Below are 22,731 nucleotides of genomic sequence, written 5' to 3' on the forward strand. Positions count from 1 at the left end.
TTGTGTGTGCTACGGAGGGAGCTCGGGCGCAGGACTCGTTCAGAAGGACACATGGGTTGTAACTTCAAACTCAGGAAATTGTCTTGCCGTGTGTGTGGCCTGCTCTCCTCTGTTTCTCACGCCTCCCATAGGGAGTCTGGAGCCAAAGCGGAATCTTGTTTTGTTGACTCCTCTGTGGCAAGAAGTTGAGAATTTTTTTCTTTACTCTTAAGGCTTCTGTTTTTTTAGTCTTTTACTCTGTTTTCCATTTTTCTTGAAATGCTGATTGCACGCTGAAGGGTGCCAGGGATAAGAAGCCGTTATACTGACATGTTGATGATTTTTGTTGGTTCGTCTTGCTGTTTTTCTTGCCTGCCGAGGTAGCAGCCAGGCCGAGTGCCAGAGGTCGTGTGGTAGAGCATTGTGTGTTTGGAGTCCTGGGTGGGCGCTGAGCGGGAGGGGCAGTGGGACCGCATGGATGCCCTCCACATAGGAATCATGTCGCTCTGTCTCGGCCCCATAGACCTGGGAGACCCGCTACATGCTGCTTCTCTGGCTCTCTGTGACCTGCCTGATCCCGTTTGATTTTTCCCGCCTCGACGGAAACCTCCTCTCTCAGCCTGGGCAAGAGCGAGCGTCCACCATGGACCGTATCCTCCAGGTAGCGGAGGTGAGTGTGGCCCTGCAGTAATGAATCGCTGACCAGTGTCCTTTCTCGTGCCATCCTGCCGCTGGGACTTAATAGGTACACTTGTGACGCTTGGATATTTCTTCAGCTGTTGTTACTCTTTTTCAGTGAGGTGGAATTCCATTTCATAACTTAACATGAAACTGATAATTCTTACAGGGATCAGGATGAATTATTTCAGCAAATCTCATTTCTCTGTAGATAATTCAGATACTCTGATGGTAGCATAAAGGGGGTTTCAGGGGGCAGTGATAAGAGAAATTAAAGGTCCATTTAAAATCTAACTTTTAATTTTTAGCACTATGTAAATAATACATGATCATCATAGGAAAATCAGAAAGTAAAGAAAAGCAGGAAAAATATTAAAGTGAAATCTCTTAACTACTAGTGTTGGAGATAACACTTGTGTTTTTTTTTTTCTTCAAGGTTTTCTCCTGATGCATGCATTATGTGTATAGATTTAGGTTTTTGTATATTCTGCTGTGGAAAATATGACCCTGAACTTGAATGACTTAACACAGCACACGTTCATCATCTCACGGTTTCTGTGAATTAGGAAATCTGGCCGTGGCTTCACTGGGCCCTCTCTCTCAAGGTCTCCCCAGGCTGCGGGCTGAGCTCACCTAGCACAGGTCTGCGTCCAAGCTCTCATGGTTGTTGGCAGGCGTCAGATCTTGAGGACGTTGGCTGAGGGCTTCAGTGCTTTGCTGGCTGTTTGCCATGCAGCCGCCCCCCCCACCCCCAACAGTGGTGGCTTACTCTGTGAAAAACCAGCAAGTGGCAGGGTCTGTAGCAAGGCAGAGGTCACACGTTAGTGTGACCTCATCATGGACGTGACATCCTACCCCCTGCCAAATTCTCTTGGTTAGAAGCAAGTCATTGTGTCCAGCCCACATGGGAGGATTACACAGGGCGTGGGCACTGGTGGGCAGGACGCCTGCCACACTTAAACTAAGCTGCTCTGGATGCCTGCTCTGCACCAGACATTCTTCTAAGAGGCTTTTGATATATTAACTCCTTTCATCCTGCTTAATGAGACAGTTAGCTGCTGTTTATCTTCATTTTACTGAGGAGGCAACATGTATAAAAATAAATGCCTTTGCCAGCTCTCTTTCTCCCATGTGGTGGATCCACATTTGAATCCAGGGGTTTGGCTGCCAGCCTGTTCTTCACACTGCTCCACGTGGCCCACATGTACAGGGCCCTGGGTGTCCTGCTGCTCTGGGACCTGCTTTTCCCTGGAGCAGTTTGGTCTGAATGCCTCACATCAGTAAGTAGACATCTCCCTCAGAGTCGTTAAGGGTAAAGGTGCACCACTGTATCCTTATTTCTAAAATGTTAATAGTCTTTTCTAGATGGGTGGTTTGTTTCTAGCTGAGTTTGGTTACCCTCTAGGTGCTTGTCTCCTAAGTGGGATTGCCCAAGGAGAGGCCCAGTTTCTAGAGATTTGTCCTTCAGGAGAAAGATCTTATAAGTATTTCATTTGGGAAGCAGTTGAGAATTGGAAACCTCTTAGAGGTGTCAGAGTCACTGTGTTAAACTGCAGCCTTCCTGTGCTTGAGCAGGGCTTCCTGGCTGTTCTGAATGCCATTGTGCTGGCAGCCCCAGGCCTGTTCCATGCACACTCTGGGTAGCAACACACGTGCTTCATTTTTCACTCACTTTTGCAAATGTACGTTTCAAGGAGTGTGGCCACACGCTGCGTGCGGATTGGGCTCTCCCCTGAGAGTGAGCACACGTGTGGCAGCTGCAGCCCTGAGCTCATGTTCATGAGTGGTTCATGCAGCTTCAGAGTGTCTGGCCTCTGCTGCTGAGCCTGCACCCTGAGCAGTGTGGATCTGCTGAGTGAGGGACCAGGCGGCCGAGCGGGTCCCTGATGTTTATATTAACGTGTGTAATGACGCCTGTCCTTTTACCCTTCCCTGTAGTCTTACCTGGTCGTCAGTGACAAGGCCCGAGACGCAGCTGCTGTCCTTGTGTCCAAGTAAGTGCTTTCTGAGTCGATTTGCCCTCTGTTACCTGTCTCTCTGTTGTCATCAGAGAGGACACTCGGTTGCGAGGCCTGGGGAATCTTTGCTGTCCCGCGGACTGTGCTGCTTTCCCTGAGGGAACCCAGCATTGGTAAAGGGAACCTGACCCTGATGTGGCCCCCGTCAGTGCTGGTTAGGGGCTCAGGGTTACCTGATGCCAGGTTAGTGGCTCGTGGGCCCATCAAGGGAGCGCAGATTTTGAACAGGTGTGGCAGTTTTGTGGGGCCAGACCTCTTCTCCAGCGGGGTGTCAGTTAAAAGAGCCTTTGGAAGTCACTTGGAGAGCAGTCCACACTGGTTTGTGAGATCATGGGCTGTGATTGCATCACTGTGGCTAGGGATAAAAATCCCCAAACATCACACGTTAACTAAAAACAGTCTGTGCCTGAAGCAGGCACAGATGGATTTTTCTGATGAGCTGCGTAAGACAACCCAGGCAGCAGGGCCTGAGAAGTCTCAGAAATAAAAAAAGGTGCCAAAGATGGGTATGAAAACTGAGTAACTTGTTTCATGGAATATGAGAATGGAAGAAAGCAAATCTTTTGTATGATGTGATTTAAAGTATGTGTAGAGTGTAAACGAGTTAAAAAATTTGACTTTTATCCCCCCTCCATGTTTATGAAAGTTGACAACTGGCTGTAAGAGCTTTTGGATGTCTTGATTGTGGCAACACTTCAGAGTCACCTTGTCTTAGGTGTGTAGCCGTGATCTTGTGCAAGGTGGGAAGAGACATGCTTGATTTATGGGGCATTTAGGGACACTGAAGGAAGTATTTGTGGAAGTACTTGCTAAACCGTTGGGCAGAGCCTGAATTCAAGAGGCTGATTTTAGGAGTGAAGAAGGAAGCACCTGAACATGTCTGATATACCTCCCCTGGGTGAGGAGAAAGTCAGCGACAGAGCTTTCTCATGGTTTTGACAAGGAATGAAAAAGCATGGGTTTCTTTCTAACTGTGAAAGTAATCATGTGTGTTTTGAAAGATTAAAAAGAAGTGCAGAATAAGACTCACATGTACTGTCATCCCCAGAGATGTAACTGCTGGGTCTTCCGTTCTCCACTGCCGGTGGGCGTGTCGATCCCTGGCACCGGGGTGGGGGAAATGCAGGTTTGTTCCGGGGCCGGCAGGCTGGCCTAGACCTTTGGTCTTCCAGACGGGACGAAAGTGTGACGAAAGTGTGACGTATTCTTTCTCCAGCCCCACTGCATGAGTAGACCTTTTGTTAGTAAAATTAGCACCGCTGTTGGACATGACTAAGTGACTTCACTTTCACTTTTCACTTGTGTGCATTGGAGAAGGAAATGGCAACCCCCTCCAGTGTTCTTGCCTGGAGAATCCCAGGGACAGGGGAGCCTGGTGGGCTGCCGTCTGTGGGGTCGCACAGAGTCGGACACGACTGAAGCGACTTAGCAACAGCAGCAGACACTCAACACGGAACTTCGTACCCATTTGATTGGCTCTATTTTCTCCTTCCACGTTTGTTGAGATATAATTGACGTATGGCACTGTACAAGTTTAAGGCTTACAGCATGGAGATTTGACTTACATAAATCATAAAATGATTATCGCAGTAGGCTTAGTGATCAGGTATCATCTCATGTAGATACAAAAGTAAAGATACAGGAAAATAATTTTTTTTCCTGTGATGACTCTTTCTTTGTGATGACTTTGGATTTACTTTTTTTTTTTAATTGAATGAAAGATTTATCATGTTCTGTAGTGCTTCCCAGTTTTCAGAAGTTTCACAGACATAATTTCATATAATCTCATAATAACTCCTTTTTTCCCTATCCGTTATCGCCCCTCCCCCCCAGGTTTTACTCTCAACAACTTTCATATATGAATATATCAGTGTTAATTATATTTATCATGTTGCATGTTACATCTCTAGTACTTATTCATCTTATAGCGGGAAATTTTTACCTTTTTGACTGCCGTTGCCCAGTTCCCCTCCCTGACCCCTTTCTCTGGTAGCCATAGATTGTTTGATTTCTGATTGATTCTTAGGGATGAATTCCTAGAAGAGGAATGAACATTCTAGGGGTTTTAAATGCAGCTACTGGAAAGGTTGATCAAGTTGAAAGTCTCCTTTTCCCCAAATGTTTGTTAAATTTGTTAATTGAAGCATCATGTCTTTATTATCAGCAGTACTGATTTGGTAGCGTTCTGCTGAGCTTGACCTGGTGGAGTACTGCACTGTGGGGTGAGGAGGGGTGAAACCCTAAACGCTTCTTCTCCAGCTGTCCTCCAGAAAGGTGGTAGCGAGACCCCTGGTGGCCTGTGCGCTGCTGACTGGCTGCTCCTCCGCCATCTAGTGGTCGGGCGAGCTGGCGTTCGTGAGGTTGCGGCCGGGTTTTTATTTAGCGCGTTAAAAGAGCTCCAGCTGATTTAGCTAGGCTGTAGGTGCACACCCAGTTTCCTTTAGCCGTGGAAAGGGCAGATGACCTCAGGTCTAGAGCTGCTCTAGGTAACCTGCCTCACAGGTGGGTTCTGACTCACCTGTCTTCTTTTGGTGAGCTGTTACAGTGAGACCCTGGCTATGAAGAGTGGTCATATGTGGCCTTTGACCCACCGGCGTCTGTTTTCTGGAGTTCCATGAGGGAGCTGCCTGTCTACCCTATCAGCTTTGAATGCTTCCCCTTACCATGTGTATCCGTTTCCTTTCATTAACCAGAACCTTTAAACATGGGCTGCGCGTTCTGTAACTTTGTTACGTTGATGCCAAGACATTTGGATATGAGTGTTACGTTACAGAAACTTGTCAATGGAAAAATAGGCCTTTATTCTTCCTGATTGTACAGAAACTCATCAATGGAAAAATATGCCTTTATTCTTCCTGATTATATTAGTTTTAAAAAGCAGATGTTTTTATCTAACTATGAAATCAGTGTATGCTCCATGTGGAAAAGTTGGAACATGGAAAATTAGGAAAACCCCACCCATCTATAATCATAATACACAATACATGTGTTGTATTTTTTGGTTTATTTTTCTGTGTTGTCACTGTATGGAATTTGCATAGCACAATCTCATTGAATTAACACTTGTTTTTTCACTTAATTTCACATTACCACTGATTAAATGGCTCCTTTATATTCCACTGTTTTTACTCTTAACCAGCTACCTCACGTCTTCCTCTTATCAGTAGTGATGTACTGACTAGCTTTGGGTGTAAACCTATTTTGATATTTGGGATTATTTTCTTAGGATAGTCCCCTAGAGGCGGCCTTCTGAGTCACAGGACACAAGGACATTGTTGAATCTGTATACCAGTGACTCTTGGGAGCAAGTTTTCAAAATCTCTGCCATCATAGGCAGCCTACAGCACAACCCTGTTCCCCCAGTTGGATTGTGCATTTGTTCTACTTATTATTAATGTTTAGATTGTATTTCACTGATCGCTGGTGAGTTTCAACACATTAATCTTATTTCAGACATCTTATGTCCTGTGTTGTAATCTGATTTCTAATATCTGTGGGTTTCTTGGTGCTTTTTCTGTGCTAGTGTGCACTTTCTCTGTGAAGGCTGTTAGCTCAAGGAGGGTGTGATATTTTCTCCAGGTGGTTGGTAACCTTTTTTTAAAATTATTATTTATTTAAGGTTGTGCTGGGTCTCTGTTGCTGCATGGGCTTTCTCTAGCTGGCGTGAGCGGGGACTACTCTCTAGTTGCCACGTGTGGGCTGCTTGTTGCAGCGGCGTCTCTTGTTGTGGAGCACAGGCTCTCAGGTGCTCGGGCTGCAGTAGCTGCGGCACCTGGGCTCGGCAGTTGCGGCTCCCGGGCTCCAGAGCACAGGCTCAGTAGTTGTGGTGCACAGGCTTAGTTGCTCCATGGCATGTGGGGTCTTGCTGTGCCAGGGATTGAACCGACTCCTGCACTGGCAGGCGGATTCTTTACCATTGAGCCCCCTGGGAAGCCTGGATGGTAGCCTTTTACTTCTTTGGACTGAAGTTTCTAATTTTAATGTCAACATGGTAGCTATTTTCCTTTATTTATTTTTTACTTTTATGCTTAAAGGTTTATTGTCATAAGAGATTTTACAAAGAATCATATTTTTCTTATTTCCCCTTGCTATTCTTTGGAACTCTGCATTCCAAAGTGAAAGGCAAAGGAGAAAAGGAAAGATATGTCCATCTGAATGCAGAGTTCCAAAGAATAGCAAGGAGAGATAAGAAGGCCTTCCTCAGTGATCAGTGCAAAGAAATAGAGGCAAACAACAGAATGGGAAAGACTAGAGATCTCTTTAAGAAAATTAGAGATACCAAGGGAGCATTTCATGCAAAGATGGGCTCGATAAAGGACAGAAATGGTATGGACCTAACAGAAGCAAAAGATATTAAGAAGAGGTGGCAAGAATACACAGAAGAACTATACAAAAATGATCTTTATGATCCAGATAACCACAATGGTGTGATCACTCACCTAGAGCCAGACATTCTGGAATGCGAAGTCAAATGGACCTTAGGAACCATCACTATGAACAAAGCTAGTGGAGGTGATGGAATTCCAGTTGAGCTATTTCAAATCCTAAAAGATGATGCTGTGAAAGTGCTGCACTCAATATGCCAGCAAATTTGGAAAACTCAGCAGTGGCCACAGGACTGGAAAAGGGCCGTTTTCCTTCCAGTCCCAAAGAAAGGCAATGCCAAGGAATGCTCAAACTACCACATAATTGCACTCATCTCACACACTAGCAAAGTAATGGTCCAAATTCTCCAAGCCAGGCTTCAATAGTATGTGAACCAAGAACTTCCAGATGTTCAAGCTGGACTTAGAAAAGGCAGAGGAACCTGAGATCAAGTTGCCAACATCCATTAGATCATAGAAAAATCAAAGAGTATTCCAGAAAAACATCTACTTCTGTTTCATTGACTAGGCTAAAGCCTTTGGCTGTGTGGATCACAACAAACTGTGGAAAATTCTTAAAAGAGATGGGAATACCAGATCATCTTACCTGCCTCCCGAGAAACCTGTCTGCGGGTCAAGAAGCGACAGAACTGGACATGGAGCAACAGACTGGTTCCAGATTGAGAAAGGAGTGTGTCAAGGCTGCATATTGTCACGCTCCTTATTTAACTTATATGCAGAGTACATCATGCAAAATGCCAGGCTGGATGAAGCTCAAGCTGAAATCAAGATTGCCAGGAGAAATATCAATAACCTGCAGTAATCAATATGCAGATGACACCACCCTTATGGCAGAAAGCGAAGAGGAACTAAAGAGCCTCTTGATGAAAGTGAAAGAGGAGAGTGAAAAAGCTGGCTCAAAACTCAGCATTCAGAGAACTAAGATCATGGCATCTGATGGGGAAACAGTGGAAACAGTGAGAGACTTTATTTTCTTGGGCTCCAAAATCACTGCAGATGGTGACTGTAACCATGAAATTAAAAGACGCTTGCTTCTTGGAAGAAAACCTATGACAAACCTAGACAGCATGTTAAAAGTAGAGACATTGCTTTACCGACAAAGGTCTATCTAGTCAAAGCTATGGTTTTTCCTTCGAGTAGTCGTGTATGGATGTGAGAGTTGGACCATAAAGCAAGCTGAGCGCCAAAGAATTGATGCTTTTGAACTGTGGTATTGGAGAAGACTCTTGAGAGTCCTTTGGACAGCAAGGAGATCAAACCAGTCAATCGTAAAGGAAGTCAGTCCTGAATATTCATTGGAAGGACTGATGGTGAAGTTCCAATATTTTGGCCACCTGATGTGAAGAACTGACTCATTTGAAAAAACCCTGATGCTGGGAAAGGTTGAAGGCAGGAGAAGGCGCCAACAGGATGAGATGGGGTTGGATGGCATCACTGACTCGATGGACATGAGTTTGAGCAAGCTCAGGGAGCTGGTGATGGACAGGGAAGCCTGGCGTGCTGCAGTCCTTGGGGTCACAAAGAGTCGGACATGACTGAGCGAGTGGACTGACTGATATTTTTCTACCTTTTTATTGTTTCATACAGAATTATTAATCCATTTGGAATTTCTTTTGTTATAGGTTATATAATAGATTTTTTTTCCCTCTTGTAACTAAATTCACCATTTTACGAACATTTCACTTTCCCTTTATTAATTTAAAAACACACAATAAGTTCTTACACAAAATAGGGTTGTCACTTCGCCTGTGCTGTTTCCCTCTCGGGCCAGGTGCCGTGTGGTAGCAGTACCGATAAGTGGTGTGTCCGTCCCACCAGTGTTTTGCATGTTGTCCCCCTGGTAGGTCTGGTCCTGTTGTTAGAAGGTTTTGCTGCTCACTCTCTGACGCTTACCTTTCTGAGAGAAGGAAAAGGTTGGGGGGGGGTGCTCTGAAAACACTCGCATGTGTTTTCTGGGCTCCACATTGACAGTGGATGTAAGTTGTGGTGTAAGTTTTCCTAGAAAGTAAGGAAGCACAGGATTCAGAGATCTCTCAGTGTGTGCAGAAGGGTCTTTTTCTGGGCGTTACATCTGTGGTGTAGATGTTTTCCATTTTTGCTTATCTGTACTTTAGGACCTCTGCTGCCAACGTTACATTTTTAGTAAGAAAAAATAATAATAATTACTTGCAAAGGAGCGCTGGGTGTTTTACTGTGATTTGGTAACTTACCTTGTATGATTTTACCTAGGAGTGGAAGTCAGCCACTGCAGGATGTACACAGAACCTCGGGCTCCTGCCAACTCCGCAGGCGAGCGGGTGGAGGAAGCAGGGAGTGTGACCCCGAGTGGCTGGCGCCGTGACTTGTGTCTCTGAGTAGGGCTTTGGGTCCCAGCCAGGCTGCCTGTCGGCCCTGTGGGCCACTCTGCCTGTACCTTTGCCTGTCCTGAGGGCTGCCCCACTGCGAATGCTGCGCCTGCCCATGTGGTATGGTGCGTGCCTGCTGGCGTGGTATGGTGCTTGGCGGCTGGCTGTTGTCTTCAGCCTGTGGGCTGATCGGAGGTCAGGCTGAGGATCAGATCACTATGGGTGTGGCCCTCATCCTATCCACACCCTCCCCCTCATCAAAGGGCTTTAAACAGGGCCAGGGACATTGAGATGGGTATATATCACCAATTATCCATTTTAGATGATCCCCCTGAAGTGCAGATTTTGTGAAATTTTTGGCCCCTCTTCCCAGACCCACCGAAACAAGACATCTTGAGGGTGTGGCATGTGAGTTTTCCTTGGTAACCAGCATCCTAAAGTTTGGTAAATCCTTGGTGACCGTGTCTCTGGGTGTGTGCCCTGTTGGGGGTGGTGGAAGACGGTAATGGCAGCTTTGTGTTTTTTTGACCCAGAGACCTTCCACGTGGCTGCAGTATAATTCTAGCGCTGGGTGGTGTTAGCTGAGAGAAGAGGGGCCTGTGGGGGGTGGGTGGGGGGCTTCTGGTCAGGATGAGAGGGTCCTGCAGGGTGCAGAGGACGGTGCTGGGCTTGCCAAATGCTGCTCCTGGGGCGAGTGTGACCTGGCGTGTTTCCGTGGTAGTGCTGCCCAGGCACTCTGCCCCTGGCAGAGTGAGCAGTCCTCACAGGTCACCTCCCTATGCTGTCCCTGGGCCTCCCGTCCTCCCCTCAGCTCTTTCCTTCTTGTTTGCCTGCTTCCTGTGTTTCTGCCCCCAGACTGCAGGCTCCCCTGGAGGATGGGGGCTAGGCCTCAGTCCTAGAGCCGGGGGACAGGCGTGTGCACTGGTTGGAGAGGAGCGAAGGGGGCCCAGGCTTCAGTGTGGGAGCCTGAGGCTGGCTGCTGGCCCAGATGAGCGTGCAAGAGGGTGGGCAAGTGCCAGCGCGTGGGGAGGGCTGCACTGAGCACGCACCTGTGATGGGAACAGTGGGGCCGTGGACACGGCCGGCGCTCCGCGTGGGGCTCTGCAGCAGGCAGAGAGGATGGGGAACGAGTCCTGAGGCAGGTGCGGAGCGGAGATCGCAGGTGGCAGCGCGGAGTCCCATGGGGAAGGGATGCCGAGTCGGGCCAAAGAGTGGGCGTTGCTGGGCTCGGGTGAAGGTGGGCCTGTGGTTCACGGGACCTTGGGATGAGCAGGGGCTCAGGAGGCAGGAGCTGGGAGGGGAGGGACTGTGTGAGACTCCAGAGAGGTGGTGGTGGGAATCGCCACCCGAGGGCCAGGGTCTTCATTGGAGAGTGGTGGTAGGCCAGGAAAGGGTGGGCTCTTGTCAGCCGGGGCCAGGTTTGAGCTGTCACTACCTGTCTGTTCCCTTCTGGCAGGTTTGTCACGCGGCCTGACGTCAAGCAGAAGAAGATGGCGAGTTTCCTGGACTGGAGCCTGTGCACTTTGGCCCGCTCCTCCTTCCAGACCATCGAGGGGGTCATTGCCATGGACGGGACGCTTCAGGCCCTGGTAAAATGAACACTGCCCCAGTGGGTCTTCAGCAGTCTGTGGGGTTGTGGGAATGGCAGGGACAAGCCCTATTTAATCCCTTGGTTTCATTGTGAAGTGGCTGAAACACAGGAGACATTGAATCCCGACACGATGATCAACTCGGTGTCTTTCGTCTGCTGCTTTGCGCTGGACCCTGGGACCCAGGGCTGGCCCTGTGCTGTTGACGATCGACTTTCTGCCCGGGTGAAGGGGATGGACTGGTGATGCTGTGCCTCGCCGCCAGGGGGCACTGGTGCCTGCAGAACAGAGCCAGAGCCAGTGGGCGGGCAGGGGAGTGTCCTCCCCAGGCTTCCTGCTGCTTAGACATGTTACAGAGGAAAATGGTTGGAACCAGTGTGAAGGGAACAAGGCAGGTGATTTGGAATTTGTTCTTGTTCAGATGCTCTGGGTGTTCGTACCACGTGCAGAGCGGACGTGCACCCTTTCCTGGCTGCCGCCTTTGCTTGTCTGGTGGTACTTTTCTAGGGTAGACGGGGAGGAAAGTTTAGTTTAAAGTCTTTGGGGGAGGGGATGCTGCCACACCTGAAGCCCTGGGGTCATGGCTCCCTTCCCTGGGCCCTGTGGTCCTTGTAGTGGGCGACTTTGTCCTTGTCTCTGAAGCTGGAGGGCCCAGGGCCCGCTTAGAGGAGAGCAGGCTGTTTTGGGCTGTGTTTAAACGGGGGCATTTGTGCCGTGACTCAGTGTGATGTCATCTTCTTGGGTGTCCTCCCATCTTCTCTCTTTGGCAGTGGCAGGTTCTGACGGGGTGTAGGAGGCGAGAGGGCCTGGGGAAAGTGGGGCTGATGGCGTGATGGCCCGGGGCAGAGGGTCAGGAGGTGGGAGAAGCAGAGGACAGCACTCTGCCCTGCCTCTTCCGCTCCGAGAATGTTCTCTCATCTGTGTCTTTTCATTCACAATATCTTCAGGAAGGACTGTCATTTAAATGATGAGACTATCTCAAGACATTAAAAAAAAAAAAACCTTAAAAAATAAAACCTATCCTGAATTCCTGTAGTCTGTTGAGGTGATGTCTGTTTTTTCATGTGTCCTTTTATTCTGTAAATAAATGTAATATGTTATTACAATGGTTTTTTAATAAGTTGAGATATAATTTGCATAATACGCCCTTTAAAGTTCAGTGATCATTTTGTACGTGCACAAGATACAATTGTCACCATTGTCTAATTCCAGAATACTCTGATCACCCCAGAAGGAAACCCCACACACATGAGCAGCACCTCCTCATCCGTTGCCCCCCAGCACTCCCAGTTCCTGGCAGCTAGTGACCCACTTTCTGTCTCTCTGGCTTTGCTTATCGACGATGTTTCATACAAGTGGAATCGTGTACAGTGTGACCTTTTGAATCTGGCTTCTTTGGCCTCGTGTTCCCATAGGACTTCCATGTTGTAGCCTGTCAGTGCTTCCTTCTTAATACTCCATTGTAGTTACTCAGAATTCTGAGATACTCTGAATAAGGCTGATCTGAAAACTCCTGTGTAAGATTTTGTTTCAGCATATATTTTCCACTTCCTTGCTACAATAGTAGCAGTAGATTTTTTTTCTAAGTGTAACAATTTATACTTCCTTTGTTTCTGAGGTCTTCTAGAGACTTTTTATGGCATACCCACCTGTAATAGTGACGAAACATGGGTCTCAGCTTGTGGCTGCAGGCAGCTCTTGTTCCAGCCACCTGTGTGGGGAGGTGCTTCAGGAGGACTCTCTGCTTTGTTGGGGGTCGGTGCTGGGGGAGGCTGGCCGAGAATGGTGCTGAGCGTGGAGCAGAGGGGAGGGAGTGGTCCTAGTCACAAGGCTCTCGCTGTAGGGTTCCTAGGTGGGCGTGTGCGGCGCATCAAGTCCTGGTGAAGAATGGGGGGTGAATAGGTCTGAGATGGTTTATTTGAAGGTTTGAGTGTAAGTGGATTCTTAGTTTTTTGGGGTGAGTCACATTGAGAAGTCTTAGGTCATAGAGAAACAAGGGTCTGACGAACGCCACTGAGCCTGTCAGTCCACTTGGGCCTGCAGGGTAGACCCGTCTGGACATGGGTGCCGCTTCCTGACTCACTTTTGTCCTGCTTTAGACCTCTTCCGCCTAGTCTGGAATCTGTGTCCTTGATAGGCTCCTGGGGTCTCCTGGCAGCGCCCCCTGGCCTGGAAGCCACCCCTCCTGAGGCTGTTGCTGTATTTGGGTCAGGGCACCTGGGCTGTGGGTGCCTCCACTGCGGGGCTGGAGCCAGCGGTGACCACCCCCGGGGCCTGCAGCTGGCGGGGCCTTTGTGGCCCTTGCCCAGAATTGGTGGCGGTGGGCTTTTGTGCTCAGGCCACCAGCGAGCGGTCCTGTGGCTTCCTCCAACTCAAGTCCTCGGGATGCTGGGGCCTCTTGGCTTGAGAAGGTCGTGGGGTCACTTCCTGCCCAGTTTCTGCTGTGGCTGGGCCCAGAGGTCCGTCCTTTTATTTATTTTTTTGAGCATTTTTGATCCTCTCACTGCTTGTTTCTAGGTGGTTCCCAAGTTCTGCTCCTTCTTCCCGCCTGGGGCACAGGTGTTGGCGAGCCCGCTGCCACCCTCCTGCCCCTTCACTGGCCTCAAGTGGGGAAGGGCTTTATACCAGGAGGCCTCCCCATTTTACACTCAGGAGGAGTGAAGGCCTGTTGTGTCTTCCTCCTGAGGAGTAAAGTGATTTTCTCAAAGCCTTAGCAAAGTTGAACCCCACGTCCCTGCCCCCGTGTTGGCCTAGAGGAGGAAGCCCTGCAGGCCGAGGTGCTTTGGCAGCCACGCCCTGGTGCTCTCTGGGGAGATGTGCCCTCGGCAAGGGTATTGCCTGCTTCGAGAATCCTGCCAGGGGAGGTGGCCCTGCGTGCTCCCGGGGGCAAGCCCATCTCTTCTGCAGCCTCAGAAGCCCGGTGGTTCCTCTGGAGGAAAAAAAAAAAAAAGCCCTAGGGTCTCCCTGGAATCATGTGCCTTCTTTCCTTTCCTTTCTTTTGAAGGAGAAATCTGGTCTAATTGCTGCTGCTGCCGCCGCCTGCCCGGGCAGGAGGAAGCAGTGTTGGTGCTGAGCTCTCCCGGGCAGGAGTGGTTTCGCCATGAGCTCGTCAGACCTGAACGGGGAGGCTCGGCGTCCGCTGTGCATGACGAAACCTGCAGGTGTGCTGCGCTTCAGGATTCCATCTGCCTCCTTTGATGCACTTGGCTTCACTCTATCCACCTGCTCATTAGTGTGGGCTAGGCGAAACAGGTGGACTCGTAACAAGTACCGTCGAAACTGGGGCTTGATTTTTATTTCCCTTGAAGCATATTCCTCTTGCAGCGGTGATTTTTTTTTTTTTTAAACTCTTGTGGGAGGGAAACAAGTATCCGGCGGCTTCATGTCATTGGAAGGCCCCTTAATTCTATCTCTTTGAAACACTCTTTGGTTTAGGCCCTCCTTAAGCATTAGGATTAGTGGAAATCTAGGAAATTCAAGGAAAGGAAACACAGTATTAAAAATGGAGGCTCGTGGCCATTTGGACTTGCTGTGCTCTGCTCGCACTGGCAGCTGTGCCCTCCTCGCCCTGGCCCTGCAGGTTCACAGACCGACGGGTGGCTCTCTGTGCGTCCCGCCCTGCCACTCCGTGACCCCTGCCCTGGCACTGGACAGGGGTGTTCTGTCCTCTTTGCCAGCGTCTGGGGTGTGTCCCCCCTTCACAGTGAGGCTTCTTCTGTCCATTCTATCACTGTCATAAGTACACCTTGTTAAAGGGTGAAACAGTCACAGACAATATGGAAAGCCAGGGAGGTGAAGAGAAGGCGCTGGCTCACCCAGAACCTTTCTCATGAGGGTGTGATGCCTGTCCATCCAGGGTTCTTTGGAAATAGCACCCAGTGGTTTCATTTAAGGTGTTTGGCCAGAGGACAGACGAACCTGCTTGGGATTTTAGTCACAGCACTTGCCTGGAGCAAGGTTCTGGGTGGAGGAACGTGGGGTAAGAACCCTTTGAACGTGGCCGTTTTCAGGGTGTGCACATCTGTGAAAGGTTCCTGTGCTGTCGTCAGATTCAGCAGAAATAAGGCACCTTCAGTTTCCTCCTGTGTCTGAGACCAACTCCGAGGCCGCTTTCGTCTCACGTGACTCATTGTTTTCTGCGCGGCGGGCGGCCCAGTGCACGGGTCTTGTTAGAACACGCACGGTGTGAGGCTGGCCTCCGTTCCCCGGCGGCCTGGTTTGTACACCTGCTGTGTGGTGGGGTGACGTGTCCTGCAGGACAGGTGCGCCCTCGCCGGCGGCCCAGCTTGGGCCCACGCTTGCAGGGGAAGGGACTCGGCCATTGCTGCGCCCCCCCCGACCCTTGGATGAGAGACAGACACAGAGCTCTGTGCCCTATGGGAGACAGATGCAGACTCTCTGGCCAATGTCCCTCCGCCCAGGTGGCGGTGCCCCGCCTTGAAGCCCCCACCCACCTGGCTGCCTGGCCACCCTCCCCTGCTCTCCAGCGCGCTCTGTCTGTGCCTGAGTCTCCCTGACCTTCATCCCTGGTTTCTGTCCTCGCTCCCAGAGCTCCGGCTCTGCTCACCTCTGGTGCTTCAGGCTCCACAGCTCAAGGCAGCGTCTGCCATGCTGTGGCTTTGCCCTCCTCCCGCCCGAGTTCTGAGTGCGGCCCCGCAGCAGAGGAGGGTGCCGGCTGGTGCTGTCTGTGCCCCCCAGGCCAAGTCCAGTGCCGAACCCCACGGCAGGGACGTGGCACGAGGTGTCTCCCTGGCCCAGCCCTCCTTTACTCCACGCTGGCTGCCCCCGCCGCCTCCCCCCAGCCTCCACCCAGGTCCTCACCTCGAGTGCAGGTGTCTGCCCGCTGCTGCCCGCCCTCCACTCGGTGGCCCGCCCCGTCTTGAGGGTCCCTCTGGGCAGGGGCACTGCCTCTGGGTGTTCTGCGTCCCATGCTCGTTTCTGCTGCCCACGTGGCCTGCCCCGTCAAAGCCCTTCGGTTCAGTAGGCTCAGCTCTGCCCGTCTGGTCCCAGGCGAGGCTCTTCTCCCCTTTCTCCTTGTGTCTCCCTCCTCTTGTCTCACTTCTGCACATAGTGCTGTCTTCCTGCTAGGCTCGGCTCCAGAGCTCGGCCCCTGCCCCTTCCTGCGTCCTAGCCAGCTCTGCTTGGGACTGTTCTCTGGGGAGCACAGCCCCCTCCTCTGACCTCTGCTCTGGGAGCTGTGCAAGCTCTATGTCGATCGTTGCTCAGTTTCTGGGATAGGAATTGTGTGTTTTGTATCCTTTGTATGTCGTGTGTTAGGCAAATAGTTTGTGCGGTCAGTATTTTTGGTACTCGTCAGTCAATTGAGAGTCTGCTTTCGTCTGAAGAATCTTCAGCGGTAAAGTCAGTGGTCCTAGTGAGGCCTGTTTGGGAGGGATTGGAAGTCCGCTGGTGTGGCTCTGCCTCCAAGACTGTCCCTCTGGTCTTTCCCATCCTCGGGGTTTAGCTTCTCAGTGTGAAGGTCGAGGTGCAGCAGCATCTTCACTGCTCTTCAGATTGATTCTGATCCTTTTAAGGGCAGAGCTTTGAGCTTCTTTAGCTTCATAGTGTTTGAACTTCATGTATTAGAGGTGGTGGAAAGCCTGCCTGTGCCTTTGTGTGGCTGCTCATGGTTTGTGGTGTCTGACCAGGCTTTGTCGGGGTGGCCGGGCCAGGTGAGAGCCACCTGAATGGCTTCCCAGTCGTCTGCCCCCTGCCTGGAAAAACGGCTCCTCCGGGTGGTGAGGCCAGAGGTGGCCCAAGTGCTTGGGTCTGGGGAGCGAGGGGTCATTTAAATGGGAACATCTAAGTGCAGCTTGCTGTTAGGATCCTGACCTCTTCATGTCCTGCTCAGAGCGGTTGAGAAAGCTCGGCGGCTAATAAGGTGGTAGAATGCATCGTCACAAGCAGGTTGACATCTGAAGACAGGAGGGCATGGTCGTCCGGTGTCCTCTGAGCTCTTGTGCGGCCTCCTCTTCCAGGCGGGACGCTGGAAGCTGCGCTCAGGGGCTGGCGGGGGGGCCTCCATCTGCCTGCCTGTGAAGGTGTGTGTTTATGGTTGGGATTTCACCGTTAGGTTAGGGAAAGATTAAACACACAGCAGGAAGATAAAGCTAGATGTGATTGTTTTGATTGTTTAAACATTTCTTTATAACTGTTAAGTGTTATTTACATATTGATGTACTTAAAATCCTTTTAAGTTTACTTGCTGTATTAATAAATGTGTTTTATCAGAATTGTAATTTTTCCTTCTGGGTTTTAGCCGATAATAGTCAGCTGTTTATCCCAACCATTGAAAGCTCAACTTCAGCAATTAGAATTTTTCCATAGTCGAGGAAGTTTTTTTCTTTTCCCTTTAATGTATGTAGCCCTGAGGATGTGGAGAAGGCAATGGCAACCCACTCCAGTACTCTTGCCTGGCAAATCCCATGGATGGAGGAGCCTGGTGGGCTGCAGTCCATGGGGTCGCTAGGAGTTGGACACGAGTGAATTCACTTTCATGCATTGGAGAAGGAAATGGCAACCCACTTCAGTGTTTTTGCCTGGAGGATCCCAGGGACGGGGGAGCCTGGTGGGCTGCCGTCTATGGGGTCACACAGAGTTGGAGACGACTGAAGTGACTTAGCAGCAGCAGCAGCCCTGAGGACACAGAGCAGGCACACTCTGAGGGGAGCAGCTGCCCGCTGCCTCTTGAGGCTGGAGGCGCCTCTGGGCGGGCTGGCTTGCCCTCCCCTCCCTCGGGCCTGTCCCTCTGAGTGGCCGCTGGGCGTGCCCTCCAGGTCAGCTCTCCTCTGTATTTCTTGGTGCTCCCTCATCTAGTTTCAGCTTGCTTTGATTTCTTAGGGAGATGACGGCACCTTTCATGTCCTTCCCCCCGCTTTTATTTTTGCAAGCCTCCAGGTGTGTGTGTGTGTGTGTCAGGGTGGGCAAATGGAGGGTGGTGGAAGAGAGGTGGTGGTGAGGTTTCTTCTCTGACCTCGTGGGAGGGGTCCTGGAGTGTGAGTTAAGAGAATCCCTCTGTACAGTGCCTTTGGGTTTACTTGAAGGGTGCTCAGCAATTAGCCTTTGTTGCCTTCCATGGAAGGTTTGGTCCTATTTGGGCTCTGTGGCTCCCACGAGGACCATCGGTCAAGCTCTGAGTGGCAGCCAGCCTGGAACTGAAGTGTTGGTGCCGATGGTCCTTTCTGATCACGTGTTGTCCCCTTTGTGTGTGCACATCAGGAACAGTGGTACTGGGGCCTGGTGTCCTCCTCAGCCTGGAAATGGGACTCAGGGGCACAGAACGGGGGAGGCTGCCCTTCCTGGCCCTGTGCCATCTGCTGGCGATGTCACGTCTTCCTGAGGGACGGGGAATGGGCTGTCTTGCAGCCAGGTGTCCTGCAGTGCTCCTCAGCTCGCAGGACAGTTCTTGGGGACTCGTGGCACCCCTGAGCCACATGGCGTGGGCCCCTTTCTCCCGGAGCCTGGGATGGAGCTGCCTTTCTTGGCCGTGACTCGGTGGTGCCTTCAGGGGCCTCAGACCAGCATCTCCTGCTCGGCAGCCGGGCAGACTTGCTTCCAGCAGCTGACAGCCTGTGATTTACGGCTAGAGAACATGCCCCGGGGAGGGAAGCTGGTTGCACAGCGGGCAGAAGAGCCGGCTTGGGTGGGTGGTGACTGGAAGGTGTGGTGGTTGAGAGCGATTACTGAGAAATGCGTGTGTTTGCACCTTGTGCTGTGCCGGTTTCTTGGAAGGGCAGGAGCAGTCACCTCGCCTCAGATGTGCGTGCTGCGTGGTCTTGCCTCTGTGTGGAGTGATTGCCTCAGTGGTCTTCAGCTGGCTCGTGTCTTATGCGTCTGTGAAAAGTGGGGTACCCTCCCCATTTAGTGGCTTGGCTGATGGCTCCTCCTGACCATCTAAAGGCCAGACTGTTTCTGTAGGCCACTTCCTCCCTTTACTGAGGGTCACCATCCTCTGCGCACGCTGGGTTGGACCGTGTGTTTTCAGGAGGGAAGGCCGGTGAAGATGGCCCCGTTTCCTGTGGAAAAGCAAAGCAGTCAATATAACCAAAGCCCTGGCCTCTGTGGTTCTTGGTCCTGTTCACCCCTTCTGGCCTTTAGAGTGCATTCACGGGAGAATCCATAACTCCTGTGACCCTTCTCTTCGTGTGTACAGAGTCCGCCCGGTGGCAGCCGTGGAGCTGGTCTGGGGCCAGGAGTAAGGAGAGGGCAGGCCGCACCGCACACCCATTGCTGTCCCTCGTCTGCGTCGCTTCCCTCCAGCTCTACCATGGCCTCCCCTGGAAGCCAGGCCAGGCCCTCGCACGGGACCCAGACAGCTCACACCCCAACAGTAAAGCTTACGGGACAGACACACAGCCCCTAAACTGCTGAGCTCGTCACCAAGTATAGAATAAAAATGCGTTTTCAAAGGGATCTCCTTGTTCTCTACCCCCTAATGTGCTGAGGATTCTCCACGCATGTTGTACACGACACGTTTGCTAGAATTTGTTATGAAGCCATGTGGGCCTGGGGTTTTCTTTCTGGAAAGATTCTGCAGTACTAATTAATTTTTTTTGTTTTGTTTTGTTACAGGATCCAGGTCCATTCAGATTTTCTGTTTCTTAAGTCATTTCTGCTAATTTGGAATCTCATAGTTTGTCACTTTCCTTTGAGTTGTCTTACTTGTTGTCATAAAGTTTATAAAATTCCTTGGTTATCCTTTTGGTTTCTGTGGACTCTTGGGAAGTCCTTGAATTCCTGACGTTATGTATGCATGTTGTATGTGTTGGTGTGCACCTGTGTGTGTATATTAAAATACACAACCACACACATTTGTGTTATTGAACTGTTTTAAATCACTCCAGTGCCTCTAAATACTTCAGTGGGTGTTCCACATAATCAGCACGCTGTTTTTGAGGACTGATTTTTAAAACAAAAGTTTTTTTCCCCCACATGGTAATAATTCTGTTTTGTAACTTATGTTTTAACTGGAGGAAAATTGCTTTTCAGTATTGTGTTGATTTCTGCCGAAAGTGAAAGTTGCTCAATCATGTCCGACTCTTTGCAACCCCATGAACTATACAGTCCATGGAATTCTCCAGGCCAGAATACCAGAGTGGGTAGCCTTTTCCGAATCCAGGGGCTCTTCCCAACTCAGGGATTGAACCCAGGTCTCCCAGTATGCAGGCGGATTCTTTACCAGCTGAGCCACAAGCAAAGCCCAAGAATACTGGAGTGGGTAGCCTATCCCTTCTCCAGCAGATTTTCCTGACCCAGGAATCGAACTGGGGTCTCCTGCATTGCAGGCGGATTCTTTGCCAACTGAGCTATCAGGGACGCTTCTGCCATACAGCAATGCAAATTAGCCATAATTAATACATATATCACCTCCCTCCCCTCTCTGCATCCAACATGTCTAGGTCATCACAGAGTGCCAGACTGGGATCCCTGTGTTCTCACCAGCTATCTGTTTTATATGTATCAATATATATGTTGATACATGTGTGTGTGTATATATCTCCACATGTATATGTAGCATGCATGCCTGCTAAATTGCTTCAGTCACGTCCAACTCTTTGTGACCCTGTGGACTGTAGCCCACCAGGCTCCTCTGTCCGTGGGATTCTCCAGGCAAGAATGCTGGAGCAGGTTGCCATGCCCTTCTCGTATATGTAGATACGTACGTTGATGCTACTTTCCCCGTTCTATCCTGCACTCATCTTCCCCTACTGTGTCCACTGGTCTGTTCTCTATATGTCTGTCTTCATCCCTTCCCTGCAAATAGGTTCTTCAGGACCATTTTTCTAGATTCGTTAGTATAGGAGATTTTTCTTTCTAAATTCCTTCACTTTAACAGGTTCATCTACCTCACTAGAACTGGCTCAGATTTGTCCTTTTTCATGCCCACATGGTAGTACTTCTGACAGTAGGAGCCCCTGGAAGAGAAGGGAGGGTGGGCACTTTGAGTTCAGTGAGTGCCCAGCATGCATTCGTGTCTGCTAACCTGGCTGTGTCTGCCCGCCCTGCCACCCCGTGTGGTGGGGTCTCCGCTCTTGCCATCTGGGCTCGGCGTGGAGCTTGGGGGGCAGGGTTCAGAGCTGTCGGTGGTTCTGGCACTTCAGAAGTTGAGACAGAAGGTCTTCCTGGTGGTATTTTCTGCTTCACTTCCTAGAGCTGTTGGCGCACTAGGGTGTGCTTCATGGTTTTAGAAAATTTTGGCAAAATTTGTGTTAGCAGTTATTCTTATACCAAGACATTTATTTGTGTTTTGAAGTGTATAATTGCTATCACTTTGAAAGTCGATTGAGACCTGAGTGGTTTTCCTAACTTTGTGCTTGTCATGTTGTCGTGGTTTTCATAACCTAGCGGCTCCAGTTCTTTGTGTGCAGCGGCACTGGCCGCAGGGATGGCCTTGTGCTCCGAGGACAGAGGGGAGGTGGTGTGTGACCACGGTGCGCTGGCGCCATGACCTGGGCTGGGCCAGCCCTGAGCACCCCTTCCCCCCAGCCCTGCTCTGCTTGGAAGAGAAGCCAGACCCTCAGTGAGGCGCCATCCTTAGCTGGGCACTCTGTCCTGGTTTGTATGGGAGGCACTTCAGAGCTGAGACCACCGTGGCCAGGTTATTGTTGCGAACCCTGACATTTAGTTCTTTAAAGTTAGCGGCATCTAACAGTGGTGTGTCCTGTAAGCTTTATTGTTGGGGTCTGAACTGTCTGGGTCCTATGTGAAGAGCTGGCCTGGCTCCCTGGGAAAGCCAAGGTAGAGCTGGAGGGGTGCGAGGCAGGTGAGGGCTGGCAGTGGGCTGAGAGGCGCGGCCTGCCCTTTCCTCACTCCTGGTCCCAGACCAGCTCCACGGCCACCAGCTTGGGCCTCTGTCCTTCTGAGCCAGTCCTCTGGGCCTGTCTTGGCAGTCTGGGTGGGAGGCTGATGGCCGGCATTAAGAGGGTTGCTCTTGTGGCCGCTGCTGCTGGAGGAGGGTGCAGAGTGCTATGCCCGGGGCCGTGGGTGGCTCGCCTGGGGGCTTCCACATCCTGCTGAGACTCATCCGGCTGCTGGATGGTTTCCTCCTTCCTTTCCACAGAGCCACCTCCTTGACTGCTTCCAAAGTTCAACAGGAAGAAGCTCAGGGATCTGGGTGACTTTCCCACTTGTCATAAATGCAGATTGTAACGGCAAAGATTTCAAGTGTTTGGGGAGTGGTTTTCCAGTCCTGAAATGGGTATATTTCAGATGTGACCTGTGGATGTCCGGGGGTCCTTGTCCATTTATAGTGTATGTCACGGAGGAGCGAAGTGCCCTGAACTTCCCAGTCTGATGGCTGGCTCATGGTTTTGGGGTTGCCTTGATGGGAAGAGAAGGGCAGAAAGTGCAGAGGAGAGCGTGACTTCTGCCGAAGGGCTTCGCAGCAGAGGTGCAGAGCAGGGTTGGTGCGGCGAGGATGTTGTCCCACGTGCTGGGACATGGTGGTGGAGCTGTGGGCTGCTGGCTAGGAGGTTCCTTGGTGCTTTGAGTACTGGGATGTCTTGGGCCTGTGGGTCTGAGCCCCTGTGGCCTGTTCTGTGTGCCTACCTTGGTGCGTCCAGGGCTCCCGGGTGGTTGGTCTCCACATGAAATGCCACTGACTAAGTGTCTGGGATGGTGTTCATCCTTCTTCATCTCAACTTAGCGTAGCTCGTTGGCCGGCAGGACCGGGTGTTGGGGGACAGGGCCCAGGGAAGTCAGGCCCACGCACCTTCAGATGGTCTAAGAAGCGGTCTCC

The 22,731-nt window shown here is 50.7% G+C and overlaps 1 protein-coding gene across 3 annotated transcripts in view; it reads left to right on the forward strand.

Annotated features, from left to right (window-relative positions):
• Positions 1–22,731, forward strand: part of TBCD (tubulin folding cofactor D) — a 145,222-nt gene that overhangs the window by 10,600 nt on the left and 111,891 nt on the right. For all 3 annotated transcript variants that reach the window (XR_005721771.1, XM_040244922.1, XM_040244920.1), the window contains exons 5-7: positions 503–649; positions 2,596–2,651; positions 10,862–10,994. Coding sequence is in view for 2 of the 3 variants with exons in the window: in XM_040244922.1 (XP_040100856.1) it covers positions 503–649; positions 2,596–2,651; positions 10,862–10,994 (336 nt within the window). In the remaining variant the exon portion in view is untranslated. The remainder of the gene's footprint in view (positions 1–502; positions 650–2,595; positions 2,652–10,861; positions 10,995–22,731) is intronic.

Source organism: Oryx dammah, unplaced genomic scaffold (assembly GCF_014754425.2).
Source record: "Oryx dammah isolate SB20612 unplaced genomic scaffold, SCBI_Odam_1.1 HiC_scaffold_8, whole genome shotgun sequence".
NCBI classification, from domain to species: Eukaryota; Metazoa; Chordata; class Mammalia; order Artiodactyla; family Bovidae; genus Oryx; species Oryx dammah.